At 43.5% G+C, this 18,297-nt stretch overlaps 1 protein-coding gene across 2 annotated transcripts in view; it reads right to left on the bottom strand.

Moving 5' to 3' along the window:
- Positions 1-14,840, bottom strand: part of Pamr1 (peptidase domain containing associated with muscle regeneration 1) — a 93,103-nt gene extending 78,263 nt beyond the window's left edge. Inside the window, exon 1 of one of the 2 annotated variants that reach the window (XR_001781792.2) lies at positions 14,515-14,840. Coding sequence is in view for 1 of the 2 variants with exons in the window: in NM_173749.4 (NP_776110.3) it covers positions 14,515-14,587 (73 nt within the window). In the remaining variant the exon portion in view is untranslated. The remainder of the gene's footprint in view (positions 1-14,514) is intronic. The other variant, NM_173749.4, reaches the window with a different exon arrangement.
- Between the last annotated feature and the right edge of the window lie 3,457 nt (positions 14,841-18,297).

Genomic DNA, 18,297 nt, shown 5'->3' with positions numbered 1-18,297 from the left:
AATAAGCTCACATTTTATGGATGAAGAAATTGAGACAACAAAAGGTCAAGTACCTTGGCCAAAGGTACACAGTATTTAGCAGAGCTGAGACCCTGTCTGTATGCATCAGACAGCACTCTTCTCATTCACACCAACACCTGTGCTGAAAACCCTTGGATGTCTGGATCCCAATTGAGACCCATTCTATTAACATCACTAGAGATAGAATCTAGATTTCTGCCTTTCAGACCAAACAAACCCTCCTTTCAGAACTGCATCTCTATCGTGCTGCTTCAACCAGCGTCCTCCAGTCCATGAGAAGTTAGACTTATATGGGGTCTCCCCTCCCACTAGCCTAAAAATCCAGGATGATGTCCTGACTCCTTAACAAAGAGAATCTTGAGAGGACCCTACATTCTAGATCCCACATCCACTGAATCTGTTCCTCTTTTGTGCTGATAGACAACCATAGGCAGTATATCTTACCACAGTGCTGAGGGCCATGCAGGGGGAATGAACAATGGCCTTAGAACTCATGGATTGCTCGCCACTGTACCACCACAGCTACATGGGTGAGCCTTGGTGTGGCACAGCCCCGAGGGCCATGTGTCCTGAAGACTTTATGCTATTGCAGAGTTCTGCTCTGCTTGCTACCTCACATCCCTCTTCATCTAAGAATTGTATGAAAACTCCAGAGAGGCTTCCAGTCCCTCACTAGGCAGTATCTCTGGCACTCACAGTAACAATCCTTGATCCCCTTCAGGCATTGCTGCTGCTGCAGATTAATGATTGACTCTATCCCCACCTTAGAGAGGAATTTAGAGATGTCAATTGTCAGCAATGACCACCACCCTTAGAAAACATTTGGGAAAATAAGGTTGTTAGTGAAGCTAGACTGAGATGTTTTTACTACTGGATCTGATGTAGAAAGTCTTAGGATACAATTTAAAGTTCAGAAAGGCGCACTCTTATTAGTTAAGCTAGGGACTGTTTGTGATCAGGGAACAAGAACAATGGCGGCACTGGCTGACGTGACTCTTACTGAGGCTGGACTGGGGATGATTGACTTCTTATACCCATTTTGCCCTTAGCTTCCTGATATGATTTAGTAAGAATTGCTAATGAATAGATATGCATTTTGAGGGTGTAAAGTAGATGGGACTGGTTTTTATATAAAAGTTTAGATTTGTGATTCTTTTAAGATTTTTACCAGATTATTTTTAAAGATAAATAATTAAATAATTACTTCTTTCCTTGTAACCATAAATTGTTGCCTGCTGGTAGAAGAAACTGGCTGAGAAAACTCCCTTGCTTGCTTACACATTGTTAATCTATAACTAGTTGCTGAATTATGAATGTACATGGGTTTTGGGGAACAATTTGTTTTCTTTTTACCTGTACTATGTAATGTTTTTATTGTATTAGAGAACATACTAGTTTTTTTTCATAATCATTTACTAGAAGAAAACTAAAACATAATCACACTGTAATTTTAGACTGCTTGGAAGATTTTGCTAGAAATATAAGCAATGGAAGGAAGAATAAAGTGTGTAGGGCTGGAGCATTGTCCTTCCATCCATCAACTATGTGTATGTATGTGTGTGTATAAGGTTTGTGTGCATGGGATCTGGAACATAGTTCCTTCTACCCATGTATATATAAAGCTTGTCTGGGTCTGTGTTGGAGCTTGTGTGTATTTATGTATGTATATGCAAAATGCTTACACCCTGCTTGCTGGAGCTTTGCTCTAACCATTCTATGTGTGAATGTGTATACGTCTGTCTGTAGTTATGTATGTATGTATGTATGTATGTATGTATGTATGCATGTATACATTTGTGTATATGAAATTATTGGACTCTGCCTTTTGTTTTATCTACTCAGTGTATGTGTGTATATATGTGTGTATGTGCAGTGTGTGTGTGTGTGAGTGTATGTATGTGCGAATTTTCTTCCTTTCCCTTTTCTAACTGCTTCTTCAGCCCCTGTAGGTATCTGGATCCACTTGTGTCAGCTGCTCTCAACACTCATCCTTCATCAGCTGCCTTCCTCAATTTACCCTCCTGTACCAAAGCTGGTCTTTGGCACCATAGCCTTTCTCCAAAGCCACAAAGGTGTCATTGCACTCATAGGTGACAATAGCCATAAAGGACTTTGGAAGAAGAATTGCATAATTTTCAGACCTTGCCATTCTTATCTGTGTAATTTTTCTCTTTTGAATAATAGCTTTGTTTAAATCACAGAGAAGGAAGAGTGTGGGGAAACAGGTCCTCCAAGTCCACACATACACAACATTGCAAGCAATTTCTTCAAGTCTCTCTGTACCACTCTTGGTTCTTCCCACCTCCCTTTAGGTCTTCTCTCTCTTCTAATGCTTCCTGTCTCAGTCTGATTTTTTTTTTTGGTTCCTGTAATAAAACACACAACACTGGATAATTTATAGACTATAGCTTTATTTAGCTCATGTTTCTGGACACTGGGAAGTCTAAGACCATATGACTGGGAATTTCCCAGCTTCTGATGAAGGGCTCCTTTCTAAATAACATGGTAGAGGAGACTGAGACAGTGCAAGCAAACTAGAGGAAATTCCCTTATATATAACAAAGTCACTGTCTCCAAAACCCAAAGGCTAATCCATCCATTAATAGACCCCATCACCTTCCAAAGGTCCCATCTCTACTTAACATATGAAGTTGGGGGTTAACTTCTCTACATATAAAACTGGGGCACACATACAAACCATAGTGCCTCTCATTCATGTAGCTTTTAATAGGGCATACATCACATCCTGCTGCCTCTCTTTAGACATGGAAATTCCTCATCCACAGCCAAGGAGAACTCGAAACCTACAATCTTGGAGAAACCCCTCATTTGCCTTTATCCTCATCAACTGTGGTCAGAAGACCTTGATAGCACACTTCTGGGATATTTTGAATTTGAGAATATAAGATGAACAGATTTTCTTCCTTTTTATTGACATTGGTTACAGGGGGGGAAATGTTGAAGGTTAGAGAGATGGCTTAGTTGTTAAGAGCACTGTCTGTTCCTGTAGAGGACAATTTCCAGCACCCATTTACAAACATCTATAACTCCAGCTCCAGGGAATCTGAGACTTGGGACCTCTATGGGCATTTCTACTCAAGTGCACACACCCATACTCAGACATACAGCTACACATAATTAAAAGTAATAAAAAGAAATCTTAAAACCAATTGAATAATGCACTCAAATACACTTGGCAATAAAATACACTAAGATTTATATCAGCTGAAGAATCCAAATGGCCTTGTTAAAGAGGATGAAATTTAAAGTGTGCCTTTAACATTCAATTTGGGTTTCTCTAGACCCAGGTATTTGGTCTTCAATCAGATATGTCCAACCCATAGTCCACCCAAAGACAGCTATGAATGAGCCCAACACAAAAACATAAATGTACTTAAGCATTATGTTTTGGTATTTTTTTAGTAACTATACTGAACTAGTTTTTTGAGGTGAAGTTTGTATATCATAACAATGTGTTGCAATATCAAAAGGTTGAACATGCCTTGTCATCATGTCATTACCAAGGCTCACAGAGTTAGGGTTGCAGATTCATAGCCAAATTTCATCACTGACAGTGGAAGCCAGGTGCTCCTTGTACTATAGAAAGCTGGCTAGTAATAAATGTAACGTGCAGGGTGACAAAAAACTGAGATGGTTTGAAATTGCAATGGTGTGTCCCATCAGTCCTTACCCCTGGGTTCATGACAACTCAGGCAGTCTCACTCTTGCTATAGTAATTTCCCTATGCTCTGCAAAGTAGAACAAAATGAAGGGAACCTTTCACTGCGGTTGTCTGGCTACTCTGCGGTGGAGAATCATCGGCAGCATCTCCCTTCAGACTATAAAGGAACCTCAGTGTTAGCACTGCAACATAACTGTCCCAGAATCACTTCTGCTAAACACTGTCTCCTGAGCCCCTGAAAAATCCTGCCATCGGCCTCATTTCAAAAAGACCTTAAGGCACTGAGTATGAAAAACATTTAGGCTGGGGAATGCATGGATGACAAAACCAAAGGAAGAGAACAGTTTTGTAAGATAAATATATGTTGAGTCTTTGGGAAATTTTCTTTTCTGACAGGGGTACAGTTGAATAGAATGGAATTAAGGACTGAAAGTGAGCCATGCTCACTTCATCATACTCTATATAAGTTCCATACTCTATAGATGAGGAAAACCTATGATTTCTCCTTGTCTATTCTCCATCATGAAATTCATACTCCTGAGGCAAATGAGACTGAATAGGACAAAGGGCCATGAAACTACCATTCTCTAGACTCAGTACAATTGTCACTGTCATTAACAAGCGCAGGTCTGGTTACACACACTGAGTGCTCACAAAACCAGTACTGCCAACAATCAATTAAGGATGGCCTCATAAGTCTATTGGCTGTCAAGAGATTCTGAGAGAGGGAAATGGCTGTCTTTAGCTGTTTACCCTCTGCTGAATTTACCAGGCTCTGGTGGATAATTCAAATCTGTGGTCACACAGATGGCCCTAGTTAATCACGGGTCACAAAATAAAACACATTTACATGGGCATGAGAGGGAGACTTGTGGAGAGGAAGATGACATGTTGGGGAGGTGGGGAGTGAGAAGGGTCAGTATGTATGCCATATGTGATTATTTTTAAAAGAAAGGAGTTGGAGGAGAACTTTAATCTCCTGAATATTTCCTATCTACCACGAAATGTGCTAACTACTTTAATTTGTTTTATTTAAGAGTTTTAACCAGCTCAGACTATGGCCATCATTATCCTTAGAAGATTAGAAGGGAATATGGTCACTGTCTTAGTTAGGGTATTACTGCTGTGAACAGATACCATTACCATGGCACCTTTTGTAACAACATTTAATTGGGACTGGCTTACAGGTTCAGAGGTTCAGTCCATTATCATCAAGGCAGGAGCATGACAATGCCCAGGCAGGCATAGAGCAGGAGCTGAGAGTTCAACAGCTTGTTTTGAATGCAAACAGTAGAGGACTGGCTTCCAGGCAGCTGGGATCAGGGTCTTAAAGCCCATGCCCACAATGACACACCTACTCCAACAAGGCCATACCTCTTAATAATACCACTCCCTGGGACAAGCACATTCAAACCACCACAGTCACCCAAGAAAGGTAAAAACAAGAGGGAAATAGATGACAGATCTGAGATTTGATCCTAACTTGTGTTGTACATCATAACACTATATATATATATATATATATATATATATATATATATATATATATATCAATAACCTATCCATGAACATATAAGCATTCAAATCTATACTTGTATTCTTCTGTGTACATGTATAAATAAATATGATATACTCATACCAAGACATCTACATTAAAGATGAACCTCATATACATGGTGAGTGGGAGCTGACTCCTTATTGAGAAGATCATGTGTTCCCGAGTCTGCTCAGACAAGATGCCTTTTATGAGAACAGCTGCTTTTGTTCCTCACCCACGGCCACTGTTGTCATTGCATCTGAAACACGTCTGGGCCGAGAGAGGAGGCAGGCAATGTGAGGGCCAAGACAGAAAACACGTTGCATGACAACAAGAACAATATTTGTAAAGGGAAAAAAGAAGGTCGCGGAAATAATAAACAAAGGCTCAGTGAACCACCGAGATGCACGTGCTCTCTCCATGGAATATGTCCCAAGTGCAAACAGCCACACTACTTCTGGGCTGTACAAATCTGTCATTGTGTGTCAACTCGTCCAGAAATGATGAGGAAATGACTTGAGACCGGGGACGAAAAGAAGAGGGTTGGATCTTGTAGTGGTGGCCAGTGTAGACCTTGGACCCAGTTTGGACTCCCCAAAATTCAAAAGTTGCTTGATTTTTTCCTGTTGTTCCTAAAGAGGAGCTGCATCTAGTTGAGAAGGCAAGTCACAAGGCTTCTCAGTCCTCAGAACTATCAGATCAGTGTGAGTATTCATTAATCAGATTCACACCCCAGAGTGCCCAACAATCCCAGGCCAGTCACATTGCTTAAAGCAACTTGAATGGCATGCTGCTCAATGCTAGCCAGATTTTTTTACAGGACCATGGATGCATCATCTTCTGTAGCAATCTTCCAACATCTTAGCAAGTACTAGTAGCAACAACATCAGATTCTGCCCGTACTTTTTATTAAAAAGTACATAAAGAAGCCTATACTTGTTTGGACTTTAAAATGCCCCCTTTGCTCTTTCTTCTGTAGTGGTAAGATAGTCTTCAATGGTCTATTCCTTTTGAGTGAGAGACTAAAGTTTTTACAACTATACTCTATGGAACACTAACTCTACCCAGGAGTATGAGATATTATGTCAAAGAAGGCTCTGTGGCCAAACAACTTTGTGCTATACTAATGATGGCTTCCTTTGTTGCTGAACTCTGCAAATCTATAACATACTTTGTATGTAATTAATCTCTATATGTCCTTACTTATTTTATCATAGCCTCTTGGAGTCTCTCTTTTGTTATTAAACATCAACTTGGTCTTGCAAATTATGAATCTCACTTTGTGAGGGAATTGCTAGAGTGAACCCGAAATTCTTTCAACACATTACAAAAGTCTTAAAGAAAAGGACTTTGTCTTACTTATCATGGTATCCCAGCACCTAGAAACATTCTTGGTGCCTGATGGGTTCTTGCTAAATATTGCTGAACGGATACATGAATATGAACATAAGAGGCAGGAATAATTCCTCAAGTGAAGGCTATTTGTGACAAAGACAAATGCTAGACTCTTCTCTTGCTATAATTCCAACTTTATTGTGGAGTCTAGTGATCCATCACAGTCACCAATCTGAACATTTTTGTCTATTGAAGTTTGTGTCGCATTTCTATAAGGCTTGTGACACTTAGTATTATGTTCTGACACATGAGCCAAGGGAGCCAAGCTTTCCCAGAAGAGATTCTAGGCACCATTTGGAAAAGAACCGTACACACCCTAGTGGCAGAAAGCCAGGCCAAGAAGACCTGAACACAGATACTTTGCTGACAGCTACATCTTCCTTTAAACTCAGGTAAGACAAGGATATGTTGGAAATATGAGAACGAAGCTCCCAGCCACAATCTAAGCTCAGGTGCCAAGTACTAAGACACCTAAGACATTCCATGGTTTTATTTTTAACTCTGGAAGAGGGATCTCATGGTCAAGGGGGAGGGGTGGTCACTGGGCACCTTTAGTGAAATCTTTTGAAGTAATGAGAAGGGAGAGTGGGCTTGAAAAAGCCAGTATTTTAGTTTCTAATAGTCCTCAAACAGTTGGATCAATTGAAGTAGATTGGCCTGAGATGTTTTCCTCCACTCAGGGGTTTTGCATTTAAGGGGCTGGGTTGTTTTTTTCCCCCAAACCAACATTCGGGGTATGAAGAAAATCACTGAATCTCCCTGTGAGCTGCAGTTGGCTGAATATGTTCCTCACTGCATTTTGGCAACAGCGGTAGCCATGGTTTTTCAATCACAAAACCAGCTGACCAGACGTCTACTTATGTAGACACTTGCTGCCAAACCACTAACCCAGCCCTCTGAGACAGCCAGAACCTCTGAGGGCAGCAATGAGAACAGCAAGCCTGTAGGGTTAAAGCTGATTTCTTTGTTTTCTCCACATCCGCCTCCCACAGTGGTGAGGAGATGACCTCATCAAAGCAGGTATTTGGCTCCCAAGGCTGAAGGGTGAGAGAAATAGGTGTCTTCACTCTATATGGCACAACCCCAGGTTGACGGTGTCTGGCAGGCACTGAGTTTTCTCCAGGTTAAAATGACTTGGGTAAGGATATCCTGGTATTAATGGAAAAGGATCTCTTGCAATATCCATCAATTATGTTATGACAAAATAAGAAAAGAAAAGAAGCTCACAGACCTGCTTCACCTATCCCATGGCTTACAAGTGTTCAACTGATGATTCTGACAGAATAAACCCATAAGAAAACAGGAAAACAGTGCTGGGGCCACACATGAAATCTGTTTTATGCTCAATTCTCTTGCCCTGCAAACACACACATGATTCAGATTATAAAGACTGACCGTGGGACAAAGCCATGTCCCATGTCCAATCAGAGTGGGATCCACAACACTGGACAGCACTCCCTGAAACTGGCTGGGTTTTCAGTCTGTTTAGCAGCTGTGTGCTCTACAGAATGGCTCCTCTCAGGATCCACGTGTCTCCACTGAAGCAGATTTCTCTGTTTTCTCCACATTCCCCTCCCACAGAGGTAAACAGATGACCTCATTTGGGACAGGCTGAGAACTTGTAGCCTCAAAGGGATAGTCAGGCATCAGGGTCTTCATCATTTAGTCCAATTGGACCTACTGCTTAGGTGGTAATGTTGTGAACTACTACAGTACACACCTTACGCAGATAGACCATCTGTATTCAACAGTCAATCTGGGCAAGGATGACAACTTTGCCTAAGTTCCTCCACATGTGAACTTTCCAATTTCTTCTCATGTTTGATGCAAGGCCTGAGAAAAAATATAGAAAGCACACACTCATCATAAACTTGGTCAGTTGTTTAGGTAACCAAACTTATAATTAAATCCCTCATGTGCAGTACAATAGGATAGAAGCCCTTCAGAGTTGCCCCCATCTTTTGTTTTTCACCAACAGTGAAGAATTTGATGTGGAACCCCAAGTCCTTCAAATTCTTCACTGTTGGTGAAATACAAAAGATGGGGGCAGCTTGTATTCTCAACCTACAGGAGCTAAGTCTATCTCACAAGTCATTACCACCTGGAAAAAGGAAAGGAGTGGAATAGGGTCTTGACCAGCTTTAATTTCTACCTTTCTTTTTCTTTCTTTCTTTCTTTTTTTAAAATTTTGATTAGATATTTTCTTTATTTACATTTCAAATGTTATCCCCTTTCCTAGTTTCCCCTCCAAAAATCCCGTATCCTCTCCCCCCGCTCCCCAACACACCCACTCCCACTTCCTGGCCCTGGCATTCCCTTATACTGGGGCATAGAACCTTCACAGGACCAAGGGCCTCTCCTCCCATTGATGATGGACTAGGCCATCCTCTGCTACATATGCAGCTAGAGCCACAAGTTAGACCATGTGTTTTCTTTGATTGGTGGTTTACTCCCAGGGAGCTCTGGGGGTACTGGTTAGTTCATATTGTTGTTCCTCCTAGGAGGCTGCAAATCCCTTCAGCTCCTTGGGTACTTTCTCTAGTTCCTTCATTGGGGACTCTGTGCTTCATCCAATGGATGGCTATGAGCATCCACTTCTGAATTTGTCAGGCACTGGCAGAGCCTCTCAGGAGACAGCTATATCAGGCTCCTATTCTCTACTTTCTTGAGAGCTGCTGTTTACAGATATGAGGCTTAGCTTCTCATACTTTAAAAAAATACTTCTTTTTCTCTGTTATAAATTTGTAGCTTTAGCTCAGATTTAATGCTGACTGACAAACAGAATTCCTTCAACTGGGACCAAGCTTGGAGTCTGGTGGGCTTTCCATCACCGACTTGGTAGCTTCTGGTGTTCCAGCTTGCCTCTGAGTTCTTTATTTTGGAATTTGGGAACTGGAATATGTTACATTTCACTTCCATTGAAAACATAAGAGAAGAAGAGGAGGCTGGGTGCTTGTAACTATAAAATATCCATGGAGTGAGGCTTACAGTCTCTTCCCCATGTTGAGGAAGAGATCACAACCTTCCTCACTTAACACAGAAATGGCACTTTCCCAACATGTACACACGTCTAGTCAGATGCAGTCTAGAGCTGGCCTAGGGGGATACAGGTAGATAATCTTTCTTTTGTATCAGGAATCTTCTGTCCCCTAATGGGGCAGATGGAAATAGTTTTCTAACTTAAGGCCAGTCATAAGTCCCTTAGACACCATGGTCTCTGCCAATTCTGTCTCTCTAGTGTATCGTTGATGAAGGCAAGATTGAATCAGACTCATAATCTATGCCAGGGACTAAAAGGCCTCCCCAAGACTTCTGAGTATTTACAAGGGCTTTACATGCTCTGTAACACTTCCACTTCTGAGATTCTATGCTCCAAATTACTTCATCCACAGCTTATGACCTAGCCTCGCTCTCAGTTTCCACCACCTTCATGCACAAGGAGCATTCATGAGAGATAAATACTATACCAAAGTGTAAGGAGGTCACAGAGAGAAACAAGACCGGGTTCTATAAAACATGTGGGTTTGTCATAATTCATCCTGCCTGTTTGCTGGGAGAATGGGGATGGCTGGTACCTCCAGCATGCTGTTGGCTGGAAGCAGGGCAAGGTCTGAAACACGGTCCACAGTGGTTCCAGGTCTCCTCTCTGGGTACCTAGGTGCCACTGGTGTACAGCTGGGAGAGGGAGGTCTGGAACCAGGGTTCCAAGGTCTACCTTTCCCCTCACATGGTGTCTGCACAGGCGGAGCCCAGGACAAATGGAATCCAGTCTGATTGAGAGTGAGGGCTGAGTGTCTCGCATGGGCTAGAGGGGAGAAGGCCTTCCTGGAGAGTCTTAGGCACTTAGTTGAAGGCCTTCCCAGCCACTATCCTTGATGTAACAGCTCTCTGATTTTATCCTGGTTCATTTGATGGTGGGTGTGAATGCATACACTTTATTCAGGGTGAACCAGGGATTAAATGGCTTTTGCAGGAAGGAATTTCCAGGAAGGGAAGCTCATTGGCTGAAGGCTTAGCACTATCTAGATACTTCACTAGCATGGAGAACTCCAGGTGTTATGCTATGTGACTCAGTGCCCATGGTCCTCCGTGGGCTGGCTTGGTTACATGTTCCAGAGCAGGTACACAGGCAGATAGGGAGAGGCCCACTCCTACTGCTCTCAGATTTCTGAGAATCCTGGAGTCTGAGCTCATTCAACCTTGACAATTCTTACTTCTGTCTGGTAATACAGTCCCACATGCCCAACATGGGTTAAAACATAGCTAAGGGTTATGCATATACAGAGCAGATGCTTTAAAAAGTTCTGTTAGCCAACCCAGATTTATTTATTTATTTATTTATTTATTGAAAAGGGGGGGTCTCAAGATGTAGCCTAGGCTAGCCTCAAACTTGCAGGCCTCCTTCAAAGTGCTAGGATTATAGGCACAAGCCACTGGCCATGTCCAAGTATTTTTTTAATTATAGAAAAAGCATATTACTATTATTTTTATGACTCATTAACTGCTTTCTCTATCTCTATCTCTCTCTCACATACACTCATAGCTCATTGTCATCTATATTTACATTGTTGATAACACATGGTCATGGTTGATGTCAAAATCTTGTCATCAAATCAAACCATAACTCTGTATTCATAAAACACTAACTTCCAATTACTTCCTGTAAGCTCTGGCCACAGACATCTTAATTTCCACGTTAATGAATTTTACTGTACCTCATTGTGATGGTTTGAATAATAACAATGGCTCCCAAAGGCTCATACATTTGAATATTTGGTCCCCACTTGGTAGAACTGTTTCAGAAAGAAAAGAGGTATGGCCTTGTTGGAGGAGGTATGTCACTAGGGGAGGGCTCTGAGTTTACAAAAGACTAGCACCATTTCCAGTTTTCTCTCTCTGCCTGCTGCTCCTGGTTCAAGATGTGAGCTCTCAGCTACTGCTCCAGCCACTATCCTCCATGCCCTTGCTCTGCCATCATTATCTCTAACCCTCTGGAACTGTAAATCCAACTAAACAGTTTCTTCTGTTAGCTCCCTTGCTCGTTGTATTTCATCACACCAATAGAAAAGTTACCATGGCAAACGGAATCAGACAATGTTTTCCCTCTTTTTGAGTGGATCTTAAGTCTAATTAGAGAGCGTTTGGTTTCCACCAATGTATATGTGCCACTACTGCACCTTTAGGGTTATTGTATCATGCTTATCACTGTGGTTCACAGGTGTTATAGCTGGTAGGACTACTGGCTCTGGCCGTCTTTTGGAAGCTTGCATGGTGCCTCATGGTACCATCTGAGAGCTAGTCTTCAGGCAGGAGGCTTTCAGCTCAGATTCAGCTCAGGGGGCTCCAGGTTCTGTGTCTGAAGTGCATCCACCATGAAGCTATTTTCCTGTTGAGATACCAGGCATCCTCAGAGTAGATATTAGGGGAACTCCCTCTTCATGCTCCTCACACAACTCCACCCTGGCCAGAAGACCAATTTTCATAGCTCTCATTGGAATGTGTTAACAGATCCGTTATAAGGAACCTCTAATTTTTTTTTTCCTGGCCACACCTTCTCCCTTGCTTATTCTTCACATTCCCTGTCTCAGCTGGCTGCTCCCGCTCGCTGAATGTCTGTGCTTCCAATTATCTTCTCTAGTTGGTTTGTGTTCATTCCCTACAAGCTAACGTCTGTTGGAAGCAACACTTGTGAACTGATCCGTGTTAAGATTTCATTTCCCCAGAGCCCCATATTTTCAGTGAGGTTTTCCTCTTAGGCAGAGTCCCGCTGGCAGGGCTGCTGCAGTCTGGTGGAGTCAGAGGAGTTGGGTTTCCCCTCACATGCTGTTTATGTTAGGTTTATCACTTGGCCCCATGTTTAGATTCTCCTCCTCCAATGTGAATCACATGTCCATGAACAACAACTTCCCGGATCAACCCACGGGGTGTTTACATACCAGATACTCTTTTTAGAAAAGTAATTAAAGGAAATGTCCTTCCCAGCTTTTCTTGACAGGCTCAGGGAGTGGACTTGTTCCCTGCAGGAAGAAATATTTTCCTTCTCCATTCTGTTTTCTGCCCTGAGTTCCACAATGGATAATCGTGCTAAACACATAAAGCTAGTATTTGGTTCAGTCAGCATCTTGGCTGACAGCTCACCTCACACCCTCCTCTGAGCTTTTCCATAGCAAAAGGTAAAAGAGATTCTTAGGTCAACAATAAATGAGTTTTTCAGCCCCTGGGCAAGTTGAGCTGTTTCCTTAGTTGTGTAGAGTGACGCTGTCTCACTTACCACAGCACAGAAGCTAAGCAGGGGAACGAGCTCGTGCCACCCTGAGGGTCTGAAACACTGCCCCCTGGAACTGAGAGGAAGCAGGATCCTCTAGAGTGGGTGTAGTCCACCCAGCACACCCTAGAGATTTATAACCAAAGGGAGGATTTGCATTCAAGTGAGGATGAATCTTAATGCAAAGTCCTGAAGTCATCCCAAGTGTTTAGGCTTTGGGATTATAAACCCTCCTCAAAGGGATCCTCCTTCCTTCTTCATCCATTATCTAGGCTGCACAAGATGTCAGTGAGGTTAAATTTGGATGAGACAAGCTAACCATTTTCAAAGCTCTGTGCCCCTGAGATATATAGCCAGCCCCAGTACTGTCCCACCATTGGGGCAGTAAATCATTAAGGGAGATTTAGCTAAACACACTCGGGCTTCTGTACATGGAAATTATTAACCAAACATGGGAAGGGAAGTCTCATGTTTCTAGACTCTCTGTGTTGACACAAAGAGACGCCTCTGAAGGCTGTGGTCTCTCTTTCTGCAGCAGGCCAGTGCTCTACTCTCATGTCTTTCTTGGGCACTTGCCACCCACCTGCTAGAGCAAAGACCCCTCCTTTTGTACAAAACACAGGGTACTGCCAGCCAGTACAGAAAGGCTACAGGAAGGGATTGCCTTCTCCTAAGCAAAGTCACCCCTCTCAGGCAAATCGCAGCTGTGCTTGCTCATCTGGGAGGTTACCTTCTCTGCTTTCACCTCACCTCTCCCGCTCCACACCTCACACCTGTAGCCTCTAGCTTCACCTCCTTGCACCCCAACCCGTCAGCAGGGCTTCATTCACCTCACACCTCACCCTTGCCGCCACCCAAGACAGACAGACACACAGACACAGACAGAAGTCCCTGCTCCCTGCCTACTAAGATCCTCTTTTGAGACCTGTCATTGCCTGGCTTTGGCTCTGCAATCTGTCAAGAGGATGCCTAAAGTGCTGTCATGTCCCAATCTCTCTTGTGCCCGTAGGAGCCCATCCCCTATGAACTGTGGGTGACAAATACGCGACATGTGGGAAACAAAGGAGCCAGGACTCTTTCAAAACAAACGCTGTACACCCAGAAACAGACTGCCCATTTCTTCTAAGTTTCCCCAGGATGTGTGCTATTTTCTGAGCGAGCAGAGCTCCTGTACTGGGGGTCTGCTTTAAAGAGTTCCCACCTTACAGCTTTATCAAGCAGGGTTCATTGGAGAAACGCCCACCCAATCCCTGTTCTTCAACCCTGCGGGACTACTTTCCCAGGAAACTTTGACTTTGCAAATCAGAGCCAGTAACTCACAGGGAATGGGCTTCCCAGGGGAATGTGGTCCTTTAAAAAAAAAGATAGATAGATAGATAGATAGATAGATAGATAGATAGATAGATAGATAGATAGATAGATAGATAGCACAAGAGCTCTCTTCTTTAGCTTAGACATAGTTTAGTCCCACAATTAGGAATATCATCCTGTTCTTAAAGCGGACAACGGGAGCATCCAGCTCCCAGCCAGAAACCCCAGATTATCGCTGGAACAACCCCAACCTGTCCAGCTCCCCATCAGACCCCGCAAAGGGCTCCTGGTCACTAACAGTACCTCTTGGCAACGATGAGATGAGAAGGAGCTGCAGGAACACCAGCCCCAACTGCGCCCATCTGTCTAGCTCCATCGTTTCCCGTTGCTGTGTCGGTACCGAGTGACTGGAGGGGAGTGACTGGAGGGATGCCTAGGCGAGAACAGGGCAGCGGGCTCTGCTCTTGCCGGGACCTCCCCAAGCTCCAGCTGAAACAGAGCTCGGGTTTCAGCCCGCCGGGCTCTCCCACCCTCAGCTAGGGGAACCACCTTCGGCCAGAGCGACGTCAGCCCAAAGCTTTCCTCTTAACCCTTGAGAGGCCCGGGGAGTCGTGACCACGCCTGGAGGCCAGTGCACAGCGATCTACGGGGGACAGCGGGATACCAGAGCCCGCTCCTTCTCGCTGGACTTCCGTGATCAACCTTTGTTGATAGTGAAGGTAGAGATGTGTGGCAGGCAGCACTGACTGGGACCAGAAGTAGGAATGGCTGCGGGACCTCTCAGAGGAGGCTAGGGAGGATGCTCATTCAAACATCCCGCACCTGAGCTAGAAAGCTGAGAGGAGAAAGGAGGATTGGAGGCTGGGCTAGGAGGCTAGCATGGCACTGGGATGGGAGGCTGAGAGGGCAGGATGGTACTAGAACCTGAGATGAGAGGCTTATGGAAGAGGCTGAGAAAGGTGGCATGGAAGGCTGGAATGGGGGGCTGGGGCAGGTATTGGTTGTGGTCACCTAAATTAGGCAGACAGAGACAGATTAGAAGAGTGGCCTGGGGCCCAACAGAATGACAGAGCTGTTTACTGTTCAAGCACTAGGACCAGAGTTTATTTCCTGAAATCCATAGAAGGAGATACTCCTAAAAATTGCCACCCACCTCCATATAAGGCCGAGTATGCCCTCCCCCAACAGGCGATGGGAGGATAGAGTAAACCCACCTGCACTCCCCTCTCAACACTGCTCTACCTCCAAGCGCTTTCTTTCCCCTTTTCTGCTCTGAGCAACTGCACACACAGGCTACTGGGAAATCCTGATCTGAGTTCATGATGGTGGGGCAGCACAAGATACTCCCCAAGAGCATACAGGCAGGACCCGAGTGTCTCTATTCCACAAACAGGGAAAAGGAGTCCTTGAGAGTCTAAGGTCACACAAGTGAGGGGCACAGCTCTGAGGTTTGAGCCTATGATTATCAGATCCACAGACGGTAGTCCTAATCACTATGGTGTACAGCTTCAAAGGTGATACCCACATAAAAGTAAGTTTAACCATTAGTCAAGACGTACAATCGGTAGCGTTTTCTATAAATTCTGGAATCAAAAAGATTCAGATTTTAAGTCACTTGCATGAAATCACTGAGCTACGAATGGCAAAGCATAATATACTTGAGTCTAATTTAGACCTGGGACTTTGGGATGTGCCAATATTAGTTTGTGATGTTAGATTAAAACTCAAAGTTATGAGGCGTGGATGATTCTTCAGGGCTAGTGAGAAAAGTAATATCTCCATCCACGGAGGAGAATAATGAGAACTTTCTAGAAAGAAGGTTGAACCTGACCAGTGCCCTTGAGAAACAATGCATATATATGAATTAGTCTCTAAATTGTACTTATTCATTTTGCTCAAAGTATGTATGGCAAAGTTAACCAACAAAATGCACTTTAAATTGTTTAGGTAGATGATGGATGGATGGATGGATGGATGGATGGATGGATGGATGGCACACAGTTAAGTGACATATGACAGATACATACTTGTGGACTGATAAGTGATAGATAGGTAGATAGATAGATAGATAGATAGATAGATAGATAGATAGATAGATAGATGGATGCACATATACAAATTGAGTGATGGTAAGTAATTGAAAGAAAGAGTGGGAGAGAACCCATTGAAGAGAATTGTGTGGAGTTTGGCAATGAGCAAGAACATAATGTGAGTGTGACAGGGTTTCTAAATTTTATCCTCTAGGTTTTGGGGTGCTTTGATGATTTCGAAAAGTAAAATCCCAAGAAGACTATCTCCCTAGACTACTCATGAAGGCCTGAAGCAGAGAGAAAACCATGGAATTGGAAGGGACAAGATGATATAGACAATTTGAGGAAGGTTGAACACCAGCTCTCAGGAAAGTTTGGAAAGACAGGAACCATGACACAGGCCTCTACTTTCTGTACTCAGTGAGATATGGTTTTTCACTGGAGGCCAGGGCTAGTAAGAATGGCAGACCCTCCATCCATGGAGGGGAATGGGTAAGAGCAGTTGAAGAGACTGGGAGAACTCAGCATTCAATGACCTGTGTTCAAGTCCTTGCTTCACTTTCTAGCTACATGACATTGAGTGAGTTACTCAATTCTTTCAGCTTGTCTTCAGTATACAGTAGGCAAAATGATCAAACCTGTTTTAGAAACTCTTGGAAAGATGGAATGAGATTATTCATGCAAAGATACCGCACGCCTAGCACACACGGCTGCTGTAAATAAATATTAGGCATCATCATTGTCTGTCCTGAGACTGACCTTTAGAAAACTCAGTATGAGCTTTCTCCCTCATTGTCAACTTCTCCAACCAGGAGACATTTGTATAAGCAAGCATCAAGAATGGCATTGAAGCCAGTTGGTGGTGGCACACAACTTTGATCTCAGCACTCAGGAGGCAGGCAGATCTCTTGAGTTGAAGTCATCCTGATCTACAGAGCAAGTTCTAGGACATCCAAGACTGCTCCGAGAAACCCTGTCTTGAAAAACAAAACAAAATAGAATGGTATTAAAGAGAAGAAAAATGGCACAAAATAGGATATCTGAAAGAGTGCAAGGCAGAAACTAGAGGAAGAGTTTGCTCTGTTGTTGGTAGGAGCAATGGGTTAGACGTAGCTCCATTTCTAAATGCCTGTATATGTTAGGGCTTCTCAAGCCCTATAAGAGCAAGCTGTCAGGACCATCTCTTTCTTTACTGACTCCATCACCCAAGCCTCTTTGCACCAATACCCAGCATCCTACTCCCCACAGTAGCTGTACTGCCGCAGACATTCTGGGTCCCTGTGTCTGCCTGGAATGGGGTCTCTCGATGCGGGTGGGCAAAGCATGGATGAGCGACAAACAGACACACACACAGGAGAGTTCGTGTGGAATCTGAGTGTAATTTTACAACACGAGCATCAGACTTTTTATGCAGAGGACAATAGGAAGTTGGGTGACATATTCGCAAGGTACAATTGAGGTAACTGGAATCTTACATAAAACAGAGGAATGCAAACACAAAAGGTCTAATGGGAACCACCCAGGATAGAATACATTGATAACAGCTGGGATCAACAAGGGCTCCACTTAAAATTCACTAATCTTAGAAGCCAGGGTCAAGGGCTTCGCATCCTTGCCATAGTTCCTATTTTAGTCTCTTGTATAGTCCACCCAGATATGTTGGGCTCTGGGTATTGAACCTGAGGGGCAGTAGAACATGTCACCCAAGCATGCCTCTGTAACAAAAAGACTGAGCTAAAAGCAAATGAGAAGAAGCTATTGTGAGAACTCTGTGGCCCCTTCCATTTGAAAACTCTCCTCTTATAAAAGAGTCCCCATTTCCTGTATACGTGAGGAAAGGCACAAGTTAGTTATTATAACTCTTATGAGCCTGGAGGAGTTGATATACAAACCCTACTGCCTGGTGCTTGTCTCCCCATGGCTCCCTTATATGCTTATGCCTTCTCACAGTTGTGCCCCTGGAAACTCCTTGTCCTATCTTAGCCAGTTCTCCACAGATGAATTGTTCTGCTATGATTCTCTATAAGCACAAGGTGTAGTTGTGCTCTCTCCTAAG

This window comes from Mus musculus, chromosome 2, assembly GCF_000001635.26.
Source record: "Mus musculus strain C57BL/6J chromosome 2, GRCm38.p6 C57BL/6J".
Lineage (NCBI taxonomy): Eukaryota > Metazoa > Chordata > Mammalia > Rodentia > Muridae > Mus > Mus musculus.
Note: the sequence above shows the minus strand (reverse complement) of the source record. Positions and strands in the feature narration are given on the sequence as shown.